Source organism: Crassostrea angulata, chromosome 7 (assembly GCF_025612915.1).
Source record: "Crassostrea angulata isolate pt1a10 chromosome 7, ASM2561291v2, whole genome shotgun sequence".
NCBI classification, from domain to species: domain Eukaryota; kingdom Metazoa; phylum Mollusca; class Bivalvia; order Ostreida; family Ostreidae; genus Magallana; species Magallana angulata.
The window spans coordinates 26,685,102-26,706,632 of record NC_069117.1 but is presented as its reverse complement, the minus strand read 5'-3'; the positions used below and the strand labels follow the sequence as shown (position 1 = coordinate 26,706,632).

At 34.2% G+C, this 21,531-nt stretch overlaps 2 protein-coding genes and 1 long non-coding RNA gene across 3 annotated transcripts; 2 read left to right on the top strand and 1 right to left on the bottom strand.

Moving 5' to 3' along the window:
• Positions 1-231: 231 nt before the first annotated feature.
• LOC128156973 (solute carrier family 23 member 1-like) lies at positions 232-12,259 on the top strand. Its single transcript, XM_052819321.1, has 13 exons — positions 232-476; positions 1,545-1,702; positions 1,900-2,000; positions 6,256-6,338; positions 6,471-6,652; positions 7,022-7,142; positions 7,234-7,387; positions 7,654-7,803; positions 9,987-10,090; positions 10,278-10,407; positions 10,591-10,734; positions 10,975-11,070; positions 11,190-12,259. The coding sequence occupies exons 1-13, from the start codon at positions 261-263 to the stop codon at positions 11,438-11,440; spliced, it is 1,890 nt and encodes a 629-aa protein (XP_052675281.1). The 5' UTR covers positions 232-260; the 3' UTR covers positions 11,441-12,259.
• On the bottom strand, positions 7,990-9,358 carry LOC128156974 (uncharacterized). Its single transcript, XR_008239776.1, has 3 exons — positions 9,007-9,358; positions 8,391-8,494; positions 7,990-8,292 (listed from the first exon to the last, which is right to left on the bottom strand). It is a non-coding gene; the product is annotated as an uncharacterized LOC128156974 (long non-coding RNA).
• Positions 12,260-12,678: 419 nt separating the features above from the next.
• Positions 12,679-21,064, top strand: LOC128192926 (solute carrier family 23 member 1-like). Its single transcript, XM_052866008.1, has 13 exons — positions 12,679-13,028; positions 14,243-14,400; positions 14,546-14,646; positions 15,101-15,183; positions 15,824-16,005; positions 16,160-16,280; positions 16,390-16,543; positions 16,734-16,883; positions 17,136-17,239; positions 17,408-17,537; positions 17,818-17,961; positions 18,287-18,382; positions 18,537-21,064. The coding sequence occupies exons 1-13, from the start codon at positions 12,900-12,902 to the stop codon at positions 18,788-18,790; spliced, it is 1,806 nt and encodes a 601-aa protein (XP_052721968.1). The 5' UTR covers positions 12,679-12,899; the 3' UTR covers positions 18,791-21,064.
• The last annotated feature ends 467 nt before the right edge of the window (positions 21,065-21,531 follow it).

Here is a 21,531-nt window from a genome sequence, read left to right as displayed (position 1 = left end):
CTCTACGTAATTATACAGGAGAAAAAGCATAACGGAATTTAAACATATTTTTTAACATCCAATCTCACTAAATTTTTGAAAAGTACCAAAAATCCCCAGAAAAACCAAACATGCTATGTACATGTATATGGTGTACCTTCTTATGATAATCAATTTCAACAACGGCACACATCATCTGCACCCAACCCTTGCTAGTTAGCTCATATCGTGGCGATACTTAGGTCAAACAAAACCCAAAGTGCTTCCTACAAACCCATCACATGACCTACTTACTTTATAACTCGCCAAGCGCTTGTAAACACCACACGAAAAGTTCATCCGAGTGGCAAACAAAGATGGCAGGTTCCAAAAGCTCTAGCGATCCCGAGATTGAAATCCAAGTTGAGGAGACTAAGGCCTCTTCCGAAGGGGACAACATGTTGTACAAAGTTGACGATACACCGCCATGGTACCTGTCAATTCTCCTAGGATTCCAGGTATTGTAATTGATTTTGATTTATGTGCATACATGTATAAATGCCTAAGGTTAAAAACAACCATTGTGTTAGGCGTTTGGGATCTTAACATGCCTTTGCTCTCATTCACGGTATTGCTATGGTTACGATGCATACATACATGTATTTACAAATCAAGTTTGTAAAAAATTCTCCTTGAAGTTTTGTTTTACCGATGTTTGAAGCATACTTGCAAATCTACATCACTTTTGACATTTATATTCTTGAAAACGGAATTGCATTCAGTTAATACTTTACATCACTGTAACCAGAGATAACATGCACTTGTAATCATATGCATTTTGTTGTACTATGTGTACTTTTCCGATCTCTCCGTGCACTCCTTTAAAACTAAAATCGACGTGTATCTATATACACTCTTAAAGTGATAATTTTAAGTGCCTAGATCATTCATTGCTGTTTATTTACATATGCAGGTAAAAAAAAAAAATGAAGGATCAAAAGCAACCAATTTCTAGTAGTTTCAATTCATTTTTTTTACACGCATGTAAATTTTAGGTGCTGAACTTTAGAAGCATTCCCTTGGTTGAAGCAATAAGATTGCCACAATTCAACATATTTTCAACTCTTTACTATCATGTTTTAACAAACAGACGCAACATGTAGATGTGCCGCAGGCATAAAAAATGTATTCATGCACAATAACAGAACATACGAAAGTAGTGAAAATTCACCAACAATATTAATTTTGATATTCAAAAAGAATTTACAAAATAATATACGTCAAATGTTACTCTACTAAAATGACAAATTAATTCATGCCATCAACATGTCAGTTTAATTTAGCGATATTCTTGTTCTCAAAAAAGTTGATTAATCTTGATTTTATCATGTCGTTTTTTTTCTTTCACTTTTGTGGAAAGTGGTAAGTTTTCTTTCAAGATTATAGTTGTTTTATGTTTTTTGTTTGTTGTTTGTTTTTTGTTGTTGTATTTTTTTCTACACCAAGACACCAAATTCGCGGTTACCAACCTAGCTCCTAAATGCAATCTCCAGAAATTTAACAAAAAGTCTGTTTTTCTATTACAGCACTACCTAACAGCATTTGGTTCCACACTCTCTGTTCCATTAGTCCTGCAGTCGGCCATGTGTATTGGTGACGATCGCGTCGGACTCAGCGAAATCATCTCCACCATATTCTTTGTGTCGGGATTATCCACGCTGCTCCAGACTACCTTTGGGGTCAGGCACGTGAAAAATATCCTGACATTTCTAAATTATTTATTGAAATGAAAGACATTCTAATCCATCAAAAAAAAAAAAAATTGATAAATTTAAAGTTATGTAATGCCCAATTTTTTTGAAAGATAAGATCGCTCGCGCATATCAGTCAAGCACTGCCAGTATACCCTGATGGAATGAATTTAAAATAAATGTTTTGTAGGTTACCAATCATTCAAGGGGCAACTTTCTCCTTTCTGACACCAACCTTTACTATATTGGCGCTGAAGAAATGGGAGTGTCCTTTCACCTTGGCAGCTAAAGGTACACCTGTGTATAAAAAAAAATTAAGATAATAATCAATCTTCATTTTTATTACGCTCTTAAGAAAAATACAGTTATCATGGTTATACAGTTGTCTGAAAATGTGAAATTTCTTTTATCATTAGGTTTTTCGCATTCTCGAGGTAAATTAAACATGTTACTGCGCTCGGACTTGGCAAAAAATGTTAATAGAATCCGTATGTCCTTAAAAAAAATTAAACAAACCTAGAGAGCTAGGATCATTCAGGCTCTATAGTTTTTGGTGAGTAACGTGAGCTCATGGCGACTGCATAGGGATAGCAAAGGAATTCTTTTCGGTTGCGCATGGTAACTGACATGTGCTATTGTATTTTCTGATGTTGCATATTTTGTTTCTTTATAAAAAATAGAACATAAATGGGTTGATCCAAAAGTAATGCCACACTATGCACCGCGCTTCTCACTGGAGCTGTATTGTATGAAATGATACATCAAAGTTTTCCTTATCAAAAATTAAATTTGAATTAAAATTTATTAAATTTTGTTGAACATGCACTTAACAAGATATTGATGTTTATAGCATGATATATTATACGTGACATCGCCGCGTCATGAATTTACATCCTTTTTTAAGGTTTGTATAATTATATGAATAAATTACATGCTTTAAAATTTGAAAATGCCCCAAACAGCACAATTTTTTAAAAACAGATATATTATTAACTTTGTCTAACTGTTTTGAAAAATTAGGAACCGTAACTATCCATTTCGGATATCTACCCAATGCCTTTTGTCTCTAGATCAAGGGATAAAAAGGCTGGGAATGCGAATAGTGATACGATGCATTTTTTACTTCGATGGATAGAAATCACTATAGATACTGTACTGGAATTGATATATCAACCTAAAATTGAGAGTGAGTGAACAGGGTACCTTAAACGTGGTTCCAATATCTAATAAAAGCATATGTCATGTCATGATAGATAGAAGACATACGCTCTGAATTAAAGCTGGGTTCTTGCGTCTATGGCTATATCATAAAGCTACGTTCACGACTTCTTGAAAAGACCTCGACAAACTGATCGCACAATAAATAATCCAATTTACTACTTCATCGATTACAAAACGATTAATTAGTTACTTCATGAAAAAAAAAATAATAAAAAAAATTTAAAATAGAGCATCGTGGCGAATATTTGTAGAGTACTAAATTACAAAATTCTACCAGAACGCCAAAGATCTAGAAATGACGTTGCTAGCGTGCGGCGACAATTGTTACCTCATGCTCTACAAAAAATATTATCTTCAGAAATAATTATCACAATGCATTAAAATTTTCAGGTCTGAATTGAATTAGGTAGATATCTTAAAGCAGGAATTTTTGTCAATTTACGCGGGGTTTCCACGATTTTATCGCATCTGTGACATTACATTTGGATCAACCCTCGTATAATCAGAAAGGACACTACGCTATGTAGTCCGTATGTATAAGAATTCCAAAATGAAATGACGTAGAAAGACGGACCGGACCCCTCCATTGTCGGATACCCACGTGTGATCGCGTCCTTTACTTTAAAGACGCGACCACTCGTGGGTATCAGACGATGGGCCCCTCTAGATTCGCGAATGATTTATAGCAATATTAGAGAGGTTTAGCAACCCAACGTGTACGCGTACGTGTAGGTGTAGAACGGAAAATATGTGCATTACGTCATCAGTTTGTGTAATGACGAATTTCTACACGTATGTACCCGAATGAACATACGTGTAAATTGCAAAGTACCCGTAAGGTCGAACTTGTAGCCTCTGTTTCCCTAATGTCTATTAATTTTAATAAACATGTTAACTTTTCTTAAGCCTGAATATTCAATGCATATACTGATATCTACCAACATAAATTTTCATTAGCGTTTAATATGTTATTGGAGTTTTATTTCACGCATCTCTTCCTCCAAAACATGCAATGGCTCCGTTATCTTAATAATTTGCGATAAATAAAAATGTGCATAAAAAATTATACAATAATTGATGTTTAATAAAATTAACACATGCAGAATTCCTACTTTTCGTTTATAACCAACATTCTCAGCTTAGTAGGAGAGGATATCCATAATTACATTAAAACATTTACACGTACAAGTACACGTTACAACTGCTAAACAAGAAAAGTAATTGAGCTGGTACGCGTAGTTCTAACTTGTAACCTACACGTACAAGTACACGTACACGTTAGTCTGCTAAACCTCTCTATTAACTACTTTTCTCCCGTGCAACGCGCATTACAAGTACTGTATATAAGGATGGAAACGGAAAGAACAATTTTTATCTCATACATGTGGTGTATACTACCCGTGTGATATACCTTTGCTATATCAAATGGGTGATGCTTTATCAAATACTTCCGGTCGGAACTACTTTTGACACAGCCCCTCGCTTCAACGCTTCAGTGACCTATTTTCGAAGATTTGCTAGTACTTTCAATATAACTATATGATATCTACTACAAAAATTAATATAAAATTGATTTTGTCAAAGATTTAAATTACAAATATGAAGGGAAACACATAACTGCGTAGCATAGGCGTTGGAACCGGGGGGCTATTGTGAGTGGAGGGGGGGGGGGTTAGCCCCTCCCCCCCCCCCACACCTTTTTTGCAAATTTATTAATAACCGTAACCACAAGACCCTTTTTTCTTGTTTGTCAAGATTTTTGATAAATGTAGCCCATTTCCAACTTTCAATTTGCTTTGTGGAGTTTATAAAACTACAAATTACGTTAACTATCAACAGATCAAGGAGTTCATCCTGACGACGCGATGAAATCAGACCGCTCTGGTTGTGTTTATATAGAAGAACTTACCGAAATAATGTTTCATGAGACTTTATTCCACCACCAGTAAGCATCCTTATTCTGGCACTATTTTCAATTTCGAATCATAAGGCTAGCCTAGTGTTTGTTTTATTAAACATCATGCATCAACAGCTGTTCCTCGTTCGAGTCATATTCAAACTAACGAGCATTCGCAACTTCGTCTGTGTCAACAAACTTTATTATTCAAGTCTTTTAATCGGAATTTCCATTTAATCAAGTTAATAAGCTCTAGGAAAAATTATCTAGAGCTAAAAAATTATTTTAAGGTTTATTTCAGTGAAACTTTACATTAAAACAGTTAGATTTTACTCAGGAATGACGTACTAAATTGTATTGCGAAAGGTCACAATAGCCGCATAACACAACGTTGCATCATCGTTTTTAATCTTTGAAAAAAAAACCCAATTTGGGTCACACTAGGGACTGTCTCAAAAGCTTCATATTATAAATCAAATTGTATGAGATAAATAGAACATCTATAATTGTGTGATTTTATATTTGCTTTATCCAACTCGTTGAAATGGTTATATTCGCTCGGCAAGCCTCGCGAATATATACACCATTTCAACTCGTTGGATAAAGCAAATATAAAATCGCACAATATAGATATCCTCTATATAACGTTATTTAAATCAGTTGACAGTAGCGATTATTTTAAACAGCAAACAGGACTAAGTATCCTTAAAGTAAGCCAATTAACCCAGTTGGTCAACTTCTTAGCATTAGATGGAGGGAAAGTCCCCTTCGACCTGAGACTCTCGAGAGCTACAGATGTATAACTGTAGATGGGATAACATTTTATGTAATTATAAGCGTAAGCACGTGAAATTGTGCTACAAAGCATGCATTATGTCAATTTGATTGTTGGCTTTAAAATTGTCTGATCCGCGTAAAAGTGTTTAAATTAAAAGAAATTGAAATGCAAAGATTTGTATAAAGAAATGCAATATAAATCTATATCAGCAGAGAAAAGGATACAAAGCAGTAATGACCCCTTTTCATCTTTTTTTCCTTCTGAATTTTGAATGATAATTTGAATTAAAAGGGGATATAATAACAGTATATATAAAAAACACACGTACATAAAAAAAATGTACATGTAATGATGACTGTTTACTTGCTACCACCCCCGAAAAAAATATTCATGAGCAGATTTAATGTAAAAATGTAGCCTTTAATTCGGCCAGTTTATAGATATATACATATATCAACTCAAAACTTAAATATACTTTTTTTCTGAAGTTTATAAAAATATTTTTTTAGTGCATTTATTTTTGTATGTGAAAAAAAGTTTTAAAAATGATTTCGATTATGGGTTAGAATTATGAACCATGCTGCAGGGATTTTTGAAAGCACAACTCCGAGTTGATTAGATGTACTGTAAACCTCTTTTTTTTAAAACAGGAGAGTGGAATGTGACCTCTGACCCTCTACCAGACCCCGGAAGTCCAGAGCATAAAGAAATGTGGCAGATGAGGATGCGCGAGGTAGGTACAAACTGATATGCACTCAATTAAGTGCTTGGTGATAAATGCAATACCTGTACCTTCATTAAATCACAAAATATCTAAATTGTTTGCCCTGAAGTGATTTCTGTTATTAATAATTTTGCCCACCAGATTCAAGGTGCCATCATGGTTTCGTCAATTTTCGAAATCGTCATCGGCTTCAGTGGGGTGATTGGCCTGTTTCTACACTTTATCGGACCACTGGTCATCGTCCCCACCATCTCTCTGATTGGTCTGTCCTTGTTTAAGGAGGCAGCCGACCTGGCCTCTAAACAGTGGTATATCGCCGTCATGTGAGTACAAATATATGCATAAATTATATGTTTGTGAAAGAATGTACATGTGCATGAAATATAAGAGTTTTGTTGATTTTAAAATCAAAGTAGTTATTGTAGCGAAAGGCGGTTAGCATACTTGTCTGGAATACTTATATTTACATTAAAATTTCGAATTCATACATGTATACTGAAAAATCACACTTTAGGGTATGACTAGCCGATATCTTTCACTACCTGTAATACCTGTGTATATGGTTACTAAAAACTGGATCAAAACTCATTACATGTAAATGCCTGCATCATTATAAAGAACAACCACAATATTAGGATCCTAAATGACAAATATATTCGAATTTATAAGGCTATAGATATTTTTTTTTTCAGGACAGTGGCCCTGATAGCGATATTTTCACAATATCTGAAGAAGGTTAAAATTCCAGTTTGTCGAGTCACACGAAAAAATGGATGCTCGATGTATAAACTGCCAATTTTTAAATTATTTCCGGTTAGTATTTTCCGGACGAAATTTTTGCATGAAACAGCTATATTAAAGATACTAAATAGAAATTATCATAATCATATTTGTTGTTTTCCAGATTTTATTAGCTTTGATATCTGCTTGGGCTATTTGTGGCATCTTAACTGCAGCTGGTGCATTTCCGGAACAAGGAAAATGGGGTTCTGCCGCCCGGACTGATGCGAAGATTGACGTGTTAGAAAAGTCGCTTTGGTTCCGATTCCCTTATCCCGGTATATGCCAACTAAATACATCATATAGATAACACTATACTTGAGAATAAGCAAGACACTGACAACTTTTATTAAAAACCTCCTTACAAAAAATCTTAAAAGTAACATACTGCTATCAAATGTCAGGGCATTGTGGTCATTTTTTGACTATTTTAGTTTCCTTTAGAAAAGAGCTTTGTGTAAATATTTTTTTTAACTTTTAAAGCTTCAATTTTTTTTACTAAATGATAGCTTTAAGTTAACAAAGTCATATCTAATGTACGTAGGTCAGTGGGGCCTGCCAACAGTCAGTGTGTCAGCCGTGTTTGGGATGCTTGCTGGAGTACTCGCCTCTATCATAGAATCTGTGGGAGATTACTACGCATGCGCCAAACTTGCTGGAGCTCCTCCTCCTCCAGTTCATGCTATCAATAGAGGTAGGTAGAATATTTATACTAATAGAGAATTAATTGTAATTATAGTACCTTCCATTGTCTTGCATTGGGTTTTAGCTCTCCTATTGTTACTTGCACATAAGGCTGTTTAAAATTAATTCTACGTTTAACGTAACATGAAAATTTAAAACCTACGAGGGAGGGAGGAAAAAAATAAACAAACAAAAATTTCAAACAAGTGTGTATTTATTGAAAGTCACCCATTCAGTTATCAATACATCAACACTGTCATATAATACATATGGTAAGATTCAGTCCATGTTAATTTTTGCATTTTCAAAGCATATACTTTTGTGTAATTTATGTTTATATCCTTTCTGTGGGTACATCATGTAAACTGGACGAGAAGTGGAGTGACTTGCAAGCACATCAAGTGTTACATCCAATGGATTTACATCAACATAGCAACCAAAGGGAAAACTTTTTCTTTTCAGGGAAAATGTTGCACAACACATGTGATTCACAGATTATCTACAATCAAAATAATGATATTATTTCATACATTTTCATAATGACACATTTTAAAATTTAACATATCAGAGTTGTGTTGTAAGATTCACTGTACCTACTTCTAATAACTCGAGACAGGGTTCTTGAAATAACTGCCACCCTACAAGTGTATTCCACTTCTCTCCGTTCTACCACTTTAGTTGGGCCTCCTGTTAGTTTCTTCCTATTATATATTGTGAAAGAATAAATTATTATTCCTGAACATATTATTAAAAATGTAGACACATTTCAAATGAAAGGGATTTGCAGTCATTATTGTGTCAAAACTCTTATCTAAATCAGTATATTATGCTGGCTTAATGCATTGCTTCACTTCAAGGTATATACATCCACAATTATTATATTTAAAACCAAATATTGGTAGTTCGAACACTGAAATCTTTGTATGATTTTATAGGGTCATTCACCTTTGAAATTGACCAAAAGTTAAAAAGGAAAAAAATTATCACATCTTGGAGCTAACATTGAAGTCTATGGAGAAAGGTATAATTTTTTAAACTCTTTTAATATCTTTTTAGTAAAGCGGTGGTAAGAAATTGCTAAGCTTTCCCCTTCTTAAAAAAATGCAAAAATAACTTAACCGTACACATTCTAAGTTTTTGTTAAATAAGACTTCATCACTAATTCACTACATCACTTGTTGATGGATCACTTAAATAAATATATACAACAAACCTCGTTTCTGCCTTTTTGGGCAGAAGTTGGTTCAGCATGGTTCAGGCTCTGTGACTTGACAACCGACATTAAACAATCTCGAATAAGATTTTTACTGCCAACTTCGATCATGTGTTTGTCTGACCCATAATTGTTGTTTTTTTACTTTGATAGTGGCGTAGACTCTTGTGTTCTTCGTATTGTGAAAACTGAATACCTCAATGCTGTCTTTGAGCATGTTTTTCTCTCATACAGGATGTAGCATTCAGTCGCTAAATGAAAACCCAAACCAGAACGACTTTTTCAAATCCGGATTTGTTTGTTTTTTCAAAACGACGATTTCGCCGAAACCTACGCGCGCGGGTTACGTTAAACGTAGAATTAATTTTAAACAGCCTAAAGTATATAATTCATCATGATAATAAAACATCAGGACAATGATATGAAATTATTAAGATAAATTACGAAATAAGAAATGAAATTTGATCCATGTAATCTAATGAAAATTAGATCCTCCACGCTCCCGTATTTGCTATAATTTGATCAGACTATGTTTTATTTTTTCAGCATTAGAAAAAAAATTACCTTTCAGGTTAATGAAAACAACCATACGACTTGTGTGAAAATTTTAATGACATTCACTAATATTTTTGTTGTTCAAGTCATCCGTTAAAGTCTTTTGATGGAAGAATCAGCTATTATGAATGTTTATGCACATAATTGTACATGTACTTGTACACCTGTATGTAACGCAGTGGGTAAATGAACTCGTTTCTCGCCGCTGCGACCTGAGTTCGATCACTGCGATCTACAGTGTATGTGAAAGGGCTTTCTCCAGGTACTTCCTCCTGCATCGATAACCCCCTTGCGCTGCGTTTACATCAGTGCCAACAAGATATTGAAAAAAGTTGTAGAACTTGTCTATCAATCGTTTTAGAATACATATACGCTTTAATATTATATTATCATGTGTTTTTCATTGTAATACTTATCGGTTGTAGGAATAGGAATGGAAGGAATAGGCTGCTTGTTGGCCGGTGCTTGGGGATCTGGCAATGGCACGACCTCTTACAGTGAAAACATTGGTGCAATAGGAATCACTAGGGTAAAAATATCTTAAAATTTTTATTAATAGAATGTATGTCATTTTACCTTTTTAAAACTCAAACATACTACAATCTTGGTTAAAACTCTAGATTTTCGAAGATTAGCAGTACGTTTTATCAAACGTGATTTGAATATGTATATTTTACGGGCCCTTGTTTGATTTGATGGTCTTCTTTCTTCTTCAGGTTGGAAGTCGACGAGTTGTACAGATGGGAGGTTTGATCATGATGATCCTGGGATGTCTGGGTAAATTCGGAGCTTTGTTCGTCACCATTCCTGACCCGGTGATTGGGGGACTGTTTATGGTCACCTTTGGTATGTCTGGCAAATCGGCACCTACAAATATCTGTATCGCTACTAACAACTTACGCATTATTTTCTTCACATTTCGAGAAATTTCTTACAACTTAACAGCAGTGACAAATTAACAACTTTTTTCTGTTGATTAAGCACTGTTATCCTATTTTGGAAGATCGTTTTTTCTTCTTCTATTTTTAGGCATGGTGGTAGCAGTGGGACTCTCCAATCTGCAGTTTGTGGACCTCTCTTCATCAAGGAATATATTCATCATCGGAACCTCCATATTCTTTGGACTTTCCTTCCCAAATTGGATGAAAACCCACCCGGGTTATATTGATACAGGTTATCTGAAGAATTGAGATTCATATATTATTAAAGTATTAATGATTGAAGAATATATAAATCACTAAACACAATTAAAATGTGTCAGTTAATGGTATGGTCATAACACAATTACTTACTAGTCTATCAGTACATGTAGGCACGGACGATAAATGTTTGATCCTTGAATGCACATGGCTTCTTCATTATTATTTACAGTTTAACAAATGCGATTAACACTTTATATATTTACAAATTTAGGGAGTGATATTTTAGACCAGTTGTTGAGCGTTCTACTCGGAACTAGCATGTTCGTTGGAGGAACAATTGGTTTTATCCTTGATAATACTATACCAGGTAAATTACCTGCAAAAAGTCATTGAATAATTTCAATAATTTAAATTTTCGTCTTAAATTGGTACATGTAAAATGTCATTGTGAAATATTTGAAACACACTTTCCCTTATATTTACAAGGAACTTTAGAGGAACGTGGTATTTTGAGATGGCGGCAAAAAGATGAATCGTGGACAGCCAGTGGAGATAATGTCAACTCTGTATATGACTTACCTTGTATACAGAAATATCTCAACAAACTGACAATCACGCGGTACCTCCCATTTTGTCCTAATTTCCAGCCTTGTTGTGGGAAAGGTAGCAAGAAGCAAGAACCTCCGGTAGAACCAACGTCGGTTTACGAAAAGAAAGTTGATGATACCAATATGTAACTGTATGTTATGTGCAACGGCCCATTTGAAAATGTCATGTATATAGAACTGACCAACTGCAAATCTCAATCATCCCAAACAGGAGTCAAGATCGTAAAGACATTTAAAATCAATATCTTTTTTGTTACTTTACAATATTTCATTGATAATTTTATCGCCAGAAGATATAAATATTAATAACTGGAATTATAGTAAGATGCAATTTATTTACCAATGTGTTCATATTTAAAGGGGCCATATTGAATTCGTTATAGTTATGTATACGTGCAAATTAGATTTGTGAGTCCGCATTAATTATGAACTGGACATTCATCTTTTGGGGTTTTTTTTTTGTCTTCGGTAAAAGAATTTTTTTGATCTGTTGCAAAAGTACTTAAAGTAGGGATGCAACAACCTAAAATTGTTGTTTAATTTTTGCAGAATTTACCTTTCCAAGTACATGTATAAGGAATAGATACAGTGTAAGAAGACTCCTAAATAAAGAATGTCCAGGACATAAAATATTTGTCATATCGTTAATAATATCGTTATACATGTATCGCTAGCTGATATTAATAATTGTATATATTTAGATGTATCTTTATTTTTTAGAATTTTATTTCCCTGACAACTATACAGTCTAGCATTTAATATGTTTAATGAACAGTCTCTGTGTATATGTATTGACTACAATGTATACTAGGTGTTCATCCTTCATTTTTTTCTCATGTCTTGTTTTTTATATGTATTTTACTTTATTAATGAAGAAACATGAATTCTTTTTGTGGATTGAAGATATCAGGGATTCATCAAACAATAAAAAAAAAGTTTTCCAGTGAACAGTGTTCTTGATAGATTGATGTGTCGCTGTACCTTGTGGATTAAATTAGTATTAGTACGGAAATATAGCTAACAAACACTAAATCATACAGGTTCAACATATTGATAATACCAATATGGAAAAGAGTTTGCATAAATATTGAAATTTAAGTGTTATCTATGATAAAAAAGGGGAATTTTTGACTTTTTTATAATTTAAAAATGAAGTGTACATCGGGTGTGTAATCTTAAAAGTGTACATCATAGATAAAAAAAAAGTTGCACTAGGTTGAATGCCGTTGAGGACTTCTACATAGTAGACACCGAGGTTATAAAATTACTCAGGAAATCGGTGGGAGTTAAAAAAAATGTTAAGCTTTACCTGACTACCTTGACATTTTAAAGGAATTGAGCGATAAGCAGTTTTATGTGCAGTGATCGAAAATGTTGTTTTTTATTTAATGATACGTACCCACATAGCAATGTTAATCAAACTTAAAGTTCGCGTTGATACATAATTATGTGTAGGCCTATATTGACATTATTGTGTGCATTCACCGCCGATTTGAGATCGTGTATATAAATTAATTGGTAAACCTTTCCCGCACATGCCGATCACTGTCACCTACTTCATATCAACATTAGGTTTTAAAAAAAAAAGATGGCGAACGGCACGCCTGGTGTTGAAATACAAACTGAAGGAACGACGACCACTCAAGACAATGACAACATGTTATATACAGTGTCCGACTCACCGCCATGGTACTTGTCAATTCTTCTTGGATTTCAGGTAATGTAATTAATTCATTCTGATTACCGTACAATGTTCATTCAAATGTCTAAACATTAAGATGTTTTGACACCAATAGTATTCGTGTGCATGTCATACTATAAAACCCGGCCTGGCCAAGCCTAGCTAATAGTTTCCATTTGTTATAATACGTATGCTGACGTTCGTGTGGTGTTCACTCTAGAAGATACAAAAGCTATTTACTTAAGACAGCTAAAGCCCCGTGCTTACAAATAAAAAAAATACTGTTAATGAAAGATTAAAATTATTAATATATGTTTCAATCCACAACAATTCTTTTAAAAGGTACTTGTATTTATTGGGTTCCATCCTTTACTTATAGATACTCGCATACCCGTAGATACGTTCTCCAAAAGAATTTTTACCGACTTTATGGATGTAAAATCATATTCAAGTTCAATTTTACAATATATATATATACAATGTATTGTTTCTTATACATCTTTCTTTTAACAAAGTAAAGATTTTTAAATCGATTGAAAAATTAACTAAACTTCAGTAAAATTAATAAATTACATGTATTGTTAATGTGCATAATTACGTAGGATAAAAGAAATCGTCTTCTATGTATAGGAATTTGATCTGACGTACATCATCATGATTATTTCGTGCAGTCCAATATTTAGCATAGGTCGATAAACAAACGTTTCGACCAATCGATAAAAGGGGCCTGTAGATGTCCGTCATGTCAGTCTTTACAGAGTTATGAATTACAATCAATTTTCCTAAGAAATAGAGGGAATCATACGAAGTGGATGTAAATATATCTCTTTTACAGCAAATGCCCACATAAAGGTTAAGAACAGTCATTTGTTTTACAAGTGGAAACGCATAAATTCTATCTCAAAAGCTCTTTTAAAATTTACCATAACCATATTCATGTGATAATAAACATTGTAGAATGATGCAAGCCTTATACATGTAAGCTTGCTTATAATACATTAGAAAATGCAGCTTTTTTCATTATATGTTTGTTTCATTATGAAGCAACATTATAACACAAAGAGTAGATTAATTTAGCCGACTAAATGACACTGTGTACTTTGGCGTCACTAACATAAATTTACAATTAATTTCATACAGAAATCTATGTCTCGACCGTTTTCCACTAAATGCCAAATTTTGATAACTATAGTCGCCTGAATACTCGACTTGCTACATTTTTTATTTGTAAACTTGGCTTTATTTTGCAGCACTACCTAACAGCATTTGGCTCCACACTCACCGTTCCGTTAGTCCTGCAATCGGCGATGTGTATTGGTGACGATCGCGTCGGACTCAGCGAAATCATCTCCACCAGTTTCTTTGTGTCGGGAATATCCACACTGCTTCAGACTACTCTTGGAGTCAGGTGTGTCTATATACAGAATTAGACACACTGACATATCCCAAAGCATTGCCTGAACCAGAAAAGATATCCATACCGAATTTAAAAACATGATGATTTTTCATTAAGTGTATTCAGAATGCAATAAGTTAAACAACATATATTGCAGGTTGCCTATCATTCAAGGACCAACATTCTCCTTTCTAACACCAACTTTCACTATATTGGCGCTGAAGAAATGGGAATGTCCTTACAATCTGGCAGCTAAAGGTACATGAACATATACACTTTTTTTCATTACTGGGTTACATGTAATTTAACTGTAAATTTCTTATTTTCCCCGAGTACTTAATTTCGCGATTCTGCTGTTTTGTATCTAATCGTGAGAATATAAAATCTCAGGCATCAATATTTTGTTATGATTTCATATATTAGATCAAAACTGTCTGAAAATTATAAAGGGAATTTTTTAAATCTGCGAGGGTTGCTTCTCGCGATTTTACGCGGATATTATTCTCGCCTAATAATAAATTTACAGTATTTCGGATGACTGATAAGGCGGTGCTTTGTTTGGATAACAGGACTCGAGATGTATTTCAATTTTGTGATACGTGTAGTATAACAGTAATGGTATACCATGCACGGCAAATCTTTAAAAACACTTAGTCCAACGTGGTAAAGTTGATCAAGATTACTTGTATTTACTTTCTGCACGTTTTGACAGGAGAGTGGAATGTGACCTCTGACCCTCTACCAGACCCCGGAAGTCCAGAACACCAACAAATGTGGCAGATGAGGATGCGCGAGGTAGTCACCGAAAAAACAAATAAACATAACAATGAAATTATGGAATCATTCTTTTAGTATCATGAAGTTATCAAACATCTAGGGTCAGGGAGTGATCAAATCAAATAAAACACGAAAGGGTTAATAATAGAACTGACCACACCCTACCGCATTTGATCACCGCATAATACTCAAATGAATGGTTTCCTATTACTGACCATAGGCGTCAGACAGACATTTGTTTTTGCTTGTCAAGAATAAATGTAGCGCCCCTCCCCCAACACACACACAAACACACACACTTTTCATTATGCTACGACTCCACTGATTATTAATATTTATATGATCTTCAGAAATTGTTCAATTGCTAGTATATATATAGCTCGTATTGCTATTACAGACAAAAGAAGTGAAAATGCAAATATAAATGATTAGATACCGTACACGCACAATGTACATGTATGTCCTTGTAGTAATTCTCCATCATGAGCGAGACAAATCAAAGCAGAAATGGGATTTTACAAAAATTATTATGTCAAAAAAAAGTAAAAAGCCAAATATGATATAAATGGAGAGATTGATGTACATGTTCAAACAGGGGCGTCAAGTTTTTGATTAAGGCAATTTAAAAGACATTTTTATCTGAAAAGTCATCCTGTAGATTCAAGGCGCCATCATGGTTTCGTCACTTTTCGAAATCGTCATCGGCTTCAGTGGTGTCATCGGCCTGTTTCTGCACTTTATCGGACCACTGGTCATCGTCCCCACCATCTCTCTGATTGGTCTGTCCTTGTTTAAGGAGGCAGCGGACCTGGCCTCTAAACAGTGGTACATCGCCGTCATGTGAGTTTATTTTCAATTGCACTTGCATAAATATAAAAAATTATTTACCTAAAGACTAACAAAAATTATATACCTGAAAGTAAATTAGGATTGCGTTAGTGATTCTACAAAAAAAGTAAAAATTTAAACATATTCAATATTTGATTCTTTTCAGGACAATGGTTTTAATAGCGATATATTCACAATATTTGAAGAATGTTAAAATTCCCGTTTGTCGAGTCACAAGAAGAGATGGATGCTCAATGTATAAACTACCATTTTTTAAATTATTCCCGGTTGGTATTTTGTGTTTAGATGTTTTTTGTTTGTTCTTTTCCAATTTGTTTTTTTAGAATAGAAATAACTGTACTGTTGTTGTTCTTGTTGTTTGTTTTTTATTTTAAGATTTTATTAGCCTTGATATCTGCTTGGGTTATTTGTGGCATCTTGACTGCAGCTGGTGCATTCCCGGAGCAAGGGAAATGGGGTTCTGACGCCCGAACTGACACAAAAGTTGACGTGTTGGAGAAGGCGCTCTGGTTTCGATTCCCTTATCCCGGTATTTTCTCATACAGAAACCATTTACAGACGATTAAGTAAAAATAGTTTCGTTTACGAATTTACATGTATGTCAAGTGACTGTAAATAAGATTAATCAGTCCAAAATTAAAAAAAAACCACAATTTTTTTTTTATCTCAAATCGTGTCTGGATCCCTTTTATTGTCTTAGGGTTTTATTGGTTATGTAGGTCAGTGGGGCTTGCCAACAGTCAGTGTGTCAGCCGTGTTTGGGATGCTTGCTGGAGTCCTCGCCTCTATCATAGAATCTGTGGGAGATTACTACGCATGCGCCAAACTTGCTGGAGCTCCTCCTCCTCCAGTTCACGCTATCAATAGAGGTTTGTTTTTCAAATCAGAAGACAATAATTTAACGAATTTAGTTTGATTGTTCATTCTGGTATGGATAATTCTGGTACATGTATGAATGAAGCGGACACTGCAGAAAAACCAAGTAACCAGTGTTATTAATTATGTATCTATTTTCCTGTGTATTCATTTGAAAATTAACAATGCTTGTCCATTGCTAATACATGTATCAGCACAATGCATGCATGCTTATACATCAATATTGAGTATTGAATTGGTTGTAGGGATTGGAATGGAAGGTATAGGATGCTTGTTGGCCGGTGCTTGGGGATCGGGAAATGGCATGACCTCTTACAGTGAAAATATTGGTGCAATAGGGATCACCAGGGTAATGTCTTGTGGAGTGTGTCTCTAATCTATATTTTTACGTATCAAGATTCTACTTAAAGAAAGGTGAAAATCAAAAGTTAAGAAGCCAAAAAAGCATAATACATGTATCATTTTTTTTAGTAATAATAATTACTGTTAAGTAAAGTCATCTTTTACATTTCTCCAGGTTGGAAGTCGACGTGTTGTACAGATGGGAGGGTTGATAATGATAATTATGGGATGTCTGGGTAAATTCGGAGCTTTGTTCGTCACCATTCCGGATCCGGTGATTGGTGGACTCTTCATGGTCGTTTTTGGTATTTCCCCAAAATCGGCACTTACAAATACCCATAGTGAATTTGTAAAAAAAAAAAATGTTTCAATTTGTCCGGGTTCTATTTTATTAACTTAAAAGACATACATTGTATCTCACCTATTGTAATGGCTGATGTCTCAGTTGTATATTTATCATCAATAAAATTGCAATCTAAGGTTTTTGGTTTGAGACCTTGAAAATATATTCTGATGTACCACTATGCTATGATAGCCGCACGCATGATAAGATATTTACTGTAGCGATGTTGTCGTCATTGTTAGGCATGGTGGTAGCAGTGGGACTCTCCAATCTGCAGTTTGTGGATCTTTCATCGTCAAGGAATATATTCATCATCGGAACCTCCATATTCTTTGGACTTTCCTTCCCAAATTGGATGAAAACCCACCCGGGTTATATTGATACAGGTCATTCTTGAACAAACTTTTCAAAACCATAGCTGAATCGTTTAGTACAAAATCGAAGCAGTGTCAAAGTTAACATACTTATAGCTGCATTGTTTACAATGATTGAACTAGACGTGCACAAAAAGGCACTATAAAAGCTTTGACAACGTGCTGAAACTCCTATATTGAAAGAATTAAAAAAAAGAACGCTCTTATTTTCTCTCCATCATTTAATATAAATTGGAAACTTCAACGTTTTATAAAGCGCATAACAAATTAATACAGGTAACATGTATGTGCATATTGTTTGCATTAAGGAAATTTAATTATAATTATGTATATTTAGGAAGCGATATAGTTGACCAACTGTTGAGCGTTTTACTTGGAACTAGCATGTTTGTGGGAGGGTTGACTGGTTTTTTCCTCGACAATACTATACCAGGTACCTGTAGTTTTGACGATTTTTTTTTCCTATATTTATTTTGTGTACAATGTAGTATAAGATCATGATGTGAATGGATTCCCCAGTCGTTTTGACGTTTGGTTCCTTCACGGGTTACACATGTACATTAAAAGAACTTTTGTTTTCTACTTAGGGACATTGGAAGAACGTGGTATTCTAAGATGGCGACAAAAGACTGATACGGTGACAACCAGTAAAGAGAGGAACGACTCTGTATATGACTTACCTTGTATACAGAAATATCTCAACAAACTGACAATCACGCAGTACCTCCCATTTTGTCCCAATTTCCAGCCTTGTTGTGGGAAAGGTACTGGTGAAAAAGACGAACCTCCTGTTGAACCAGTATCGGTGTACGAAAAGAAAGTGGAAGACACTCACATGTAATTCTGTCAGTCACAGATCGACACCGGATAACCTTGGAATCTCAGCTATGTGCACTTACTTATTATAATTTCCATACTGGTACTGTACCAGTTATCGGCTAAGACCAGTTATCGGCTAAACTAAGAGTTCGGGTTTATAGCATGCGACTATCAGAAATATCTTAATTCAGTCGTCTGTTTCGAATAAAGAAAAGTAAGTTTGCTTGAAAACTTTCTTGAATATGTTTTAAACATGAGCTTTAACGATCATTGTTTACCGCTGATTTACATCTTTGCACTTTCAGCTATGGGGAAAGTGACGTAATAAGTTAAAAATAGAATATGACCTCTTTGTGATACGTTATTATATCACTTCTTTGATATGACATATAATATCAATACATATAAAATTTCTAAACAAAAGAAATTCACTAAATTCTGAGAGATTCATGGTGCAGTTGAACGCCTGATTGCACAATTATGTATTGAACAGCATACGTTTTTTTTGTATTACCGTATGATGATAAACGGATAATTTTGTATAGTAACCCCTACGACCTATAGGCTGGCCCCGCAAGGGACATAATTCAATTTAAACTTTGCAGAATATAAAATCAACATGTAAAGGGATTTTAAGTACTGTGTCATTATCACGAAACCGATAACTGGTACAGTAAATCGTAAAAACTCGGCAAATTCGGAGCGTGCTAAATATCACAAAAACAAAATGTTTGAGTTCTAAATGATGATATAATCTAACAGTCTGATAAATTAGGAGTTCACCATTTAAAATATGTCAAGTTTCATTCAAATATATCAAGAAATAAGGAAACACGAAAAGAAAACGTAAAATTATAGCCGATAACTGGTACAGTGCCAGTATGGAACAGTGCCATGAAGATACTGGATTCTTTTGAAAATGATATTGTCATATATTGCCAGTAGCAGTTTTATAATTATACATTTAAATAATATTCCAGTTTAATGTTCCGCATTTTGGAAAGACAGAAAAAATTAAGTGACACGCACAAGCAATTTTAAAAACTATTATAGTTGCAAACTAGCAACAGCCTTATTATCTTGAGGACGCTACGTTACAAATGGCAGTTTTCAAAAATGTCATTGATCCACAAATGGAACTGAACGTGTCGCAGAGTGAACGGACATGATCTCAATGCACTGGTGATGAAGGTTTACTTTTATTTACATTCGTTGTCATTAAACTGTTAGCATTCAATTTGTAGCCATTATAGCAAAGACATTCTATGAAATTAATGTAACTTAACCACGGATTGCTACGCTGTATAAGTCTATATTTCATTTGCATGGTGGGTTGCATTATGCATTATTTTCAAGTAAAATGCCGAAAATGTTATTGAACAAGAAGATGCGTTCGATCATGTACATGTATATGAACTAAAATGAACTTTGGTTAACTATTTGCAAAGAATGTCAACTGTCTATAGCCATATGTTTGCTATGTATGTAATCTTGCCTTTGAAGAAATCCAAGGTTTTATACGGCAGCTTGCAGCTTTTATACTCCATTTCAATTAGATTTGTTGCCATTTTTTGGTGAGGGGATGGTCTCTTTTACTTATATAAGGGATATGTTATTATATTCCTGCTAACTGGTACTTATAACATGGTCAGCAACCAGTACATTGTTAGACTATATATTTTATCTTTGTATTTTATATTTATGTATTCTACATACATGTGTAATCTATTTATGCTGACTTAAAGTGCGTCAAGTAATGCTATAAAATCATGATTCTTCGAATCAATCCTGTGATTGCTAAATCTAGCATATGTTATCATTTTAGCTAGCTTTGATTCAGTCCTGCTCAATTTTGCTTCCAATCTTTTAATAAAACGCAATCACTGCAATTGATATGAATGTGTTTATACATTATCAAATGTTTGTGTCAATTTGTAATCTAAATCTTCGATCAAGATCATTGTTACAGTACTAAATTGATTTAAATATGAACCCGGTGAACCGCTATCGTGTTTTAATCCAAAATAGCCTTGCGTTACGATGCTCAATATTTAAACACTCTTGTATGCTTTACAATACATCTTATTCAAAATAAATATCCAAAAACCAACATTTTCAGGGTTTCTTTCTTTCCCCAATGTTTACCTTATGTTGAAGTATAATAGATATGCATTCCGTTTGAGTTTCAACGATGAGGACATTTTCTTTTGTATACACAATGAGGGAAGCACTGAGCAGCATACATATACATTACACGCCTTATATATTTTGCGATGTATGAATATGGACGGTCGGCATGCAGTAAATTTGAAAAGGCTTTTGTAAGAGAAAGACAAAACTTCAATAAATGGTAACCTAATCGATAGATAACAACAAAAAAGCACTCAGTAACACCGAGATAACCAGATATTTTTTTTTATTTATAAATACAAACACAACATAGTGGAGATAGAAAGTGACTGTGTTCACAAAAAACTGTACAGATTTTATTTTTTATTCCGATAGCTCCAATCAAAGGTAACGATTCTCAATCACCAAAACCATGTAAACCATGATTGAAAAGATACATAGAGGAAGGAATGGTATTGTGCATGAATTTTTATGTAAAAGTATGAAAAATAGATGGCGATCATCAAATTGGAAAATAGTGTACACAGGCATGTATGTACGTATTGGTTTCGCTCTCCATGTGTGTTCAGTCGGTATCACAGATAAGTCTCAAAGCACACGATGAAACAAAAAAGGTTAAAAAATGACACAATA

Excerpts from the sequence above, each read along its gene's own strand:
- LOC128156973 (XM_052819321.1), top strand. The coding sequence starts at position 261 with ATGACCTACTTACTTTATAACTCGCCAAGCGCTTGTAAACACCACACG. Across the intron at positions 10,408-10,590 it reads ACTGTTTATGGTCACCTTTG|GCATGGTGGTAGCAGTGGGA; the intron begins GTATGTCTGGCA and ends TTCTATTTTTAG. Across the intron at positions 10,735-10,974 it reads CCCGGGTTATATTGATACAG|GGAGTGATATTTTAGACCAG; the intron begins GTTATCTGAAGA and ends TTACAAATTTAG.
- LOC128192926 (XM_052866008.1), top strand. The coding sequence starts at position 12,900 with ATGGCGAACGGCACGCCTGGTGTTGAAATACAAACTGAAGGAACGACG. Across the intron at positions 15,184-15,823 it reads GGCAGATGAGGATGCGCGAG|ATTCAAGGCGCCATCATGGT; the intron begins GTAGTCACCGAA and ends GTCATCCTGTAG. Across the intron at positions 16,544-16,733 it reads GTTTCGATTCCCTTATCCCG|GTCAGTGGGGCTTGCCAACA; the intron begins GTATTTTCTCAT and ends TTGGTTATGTAG.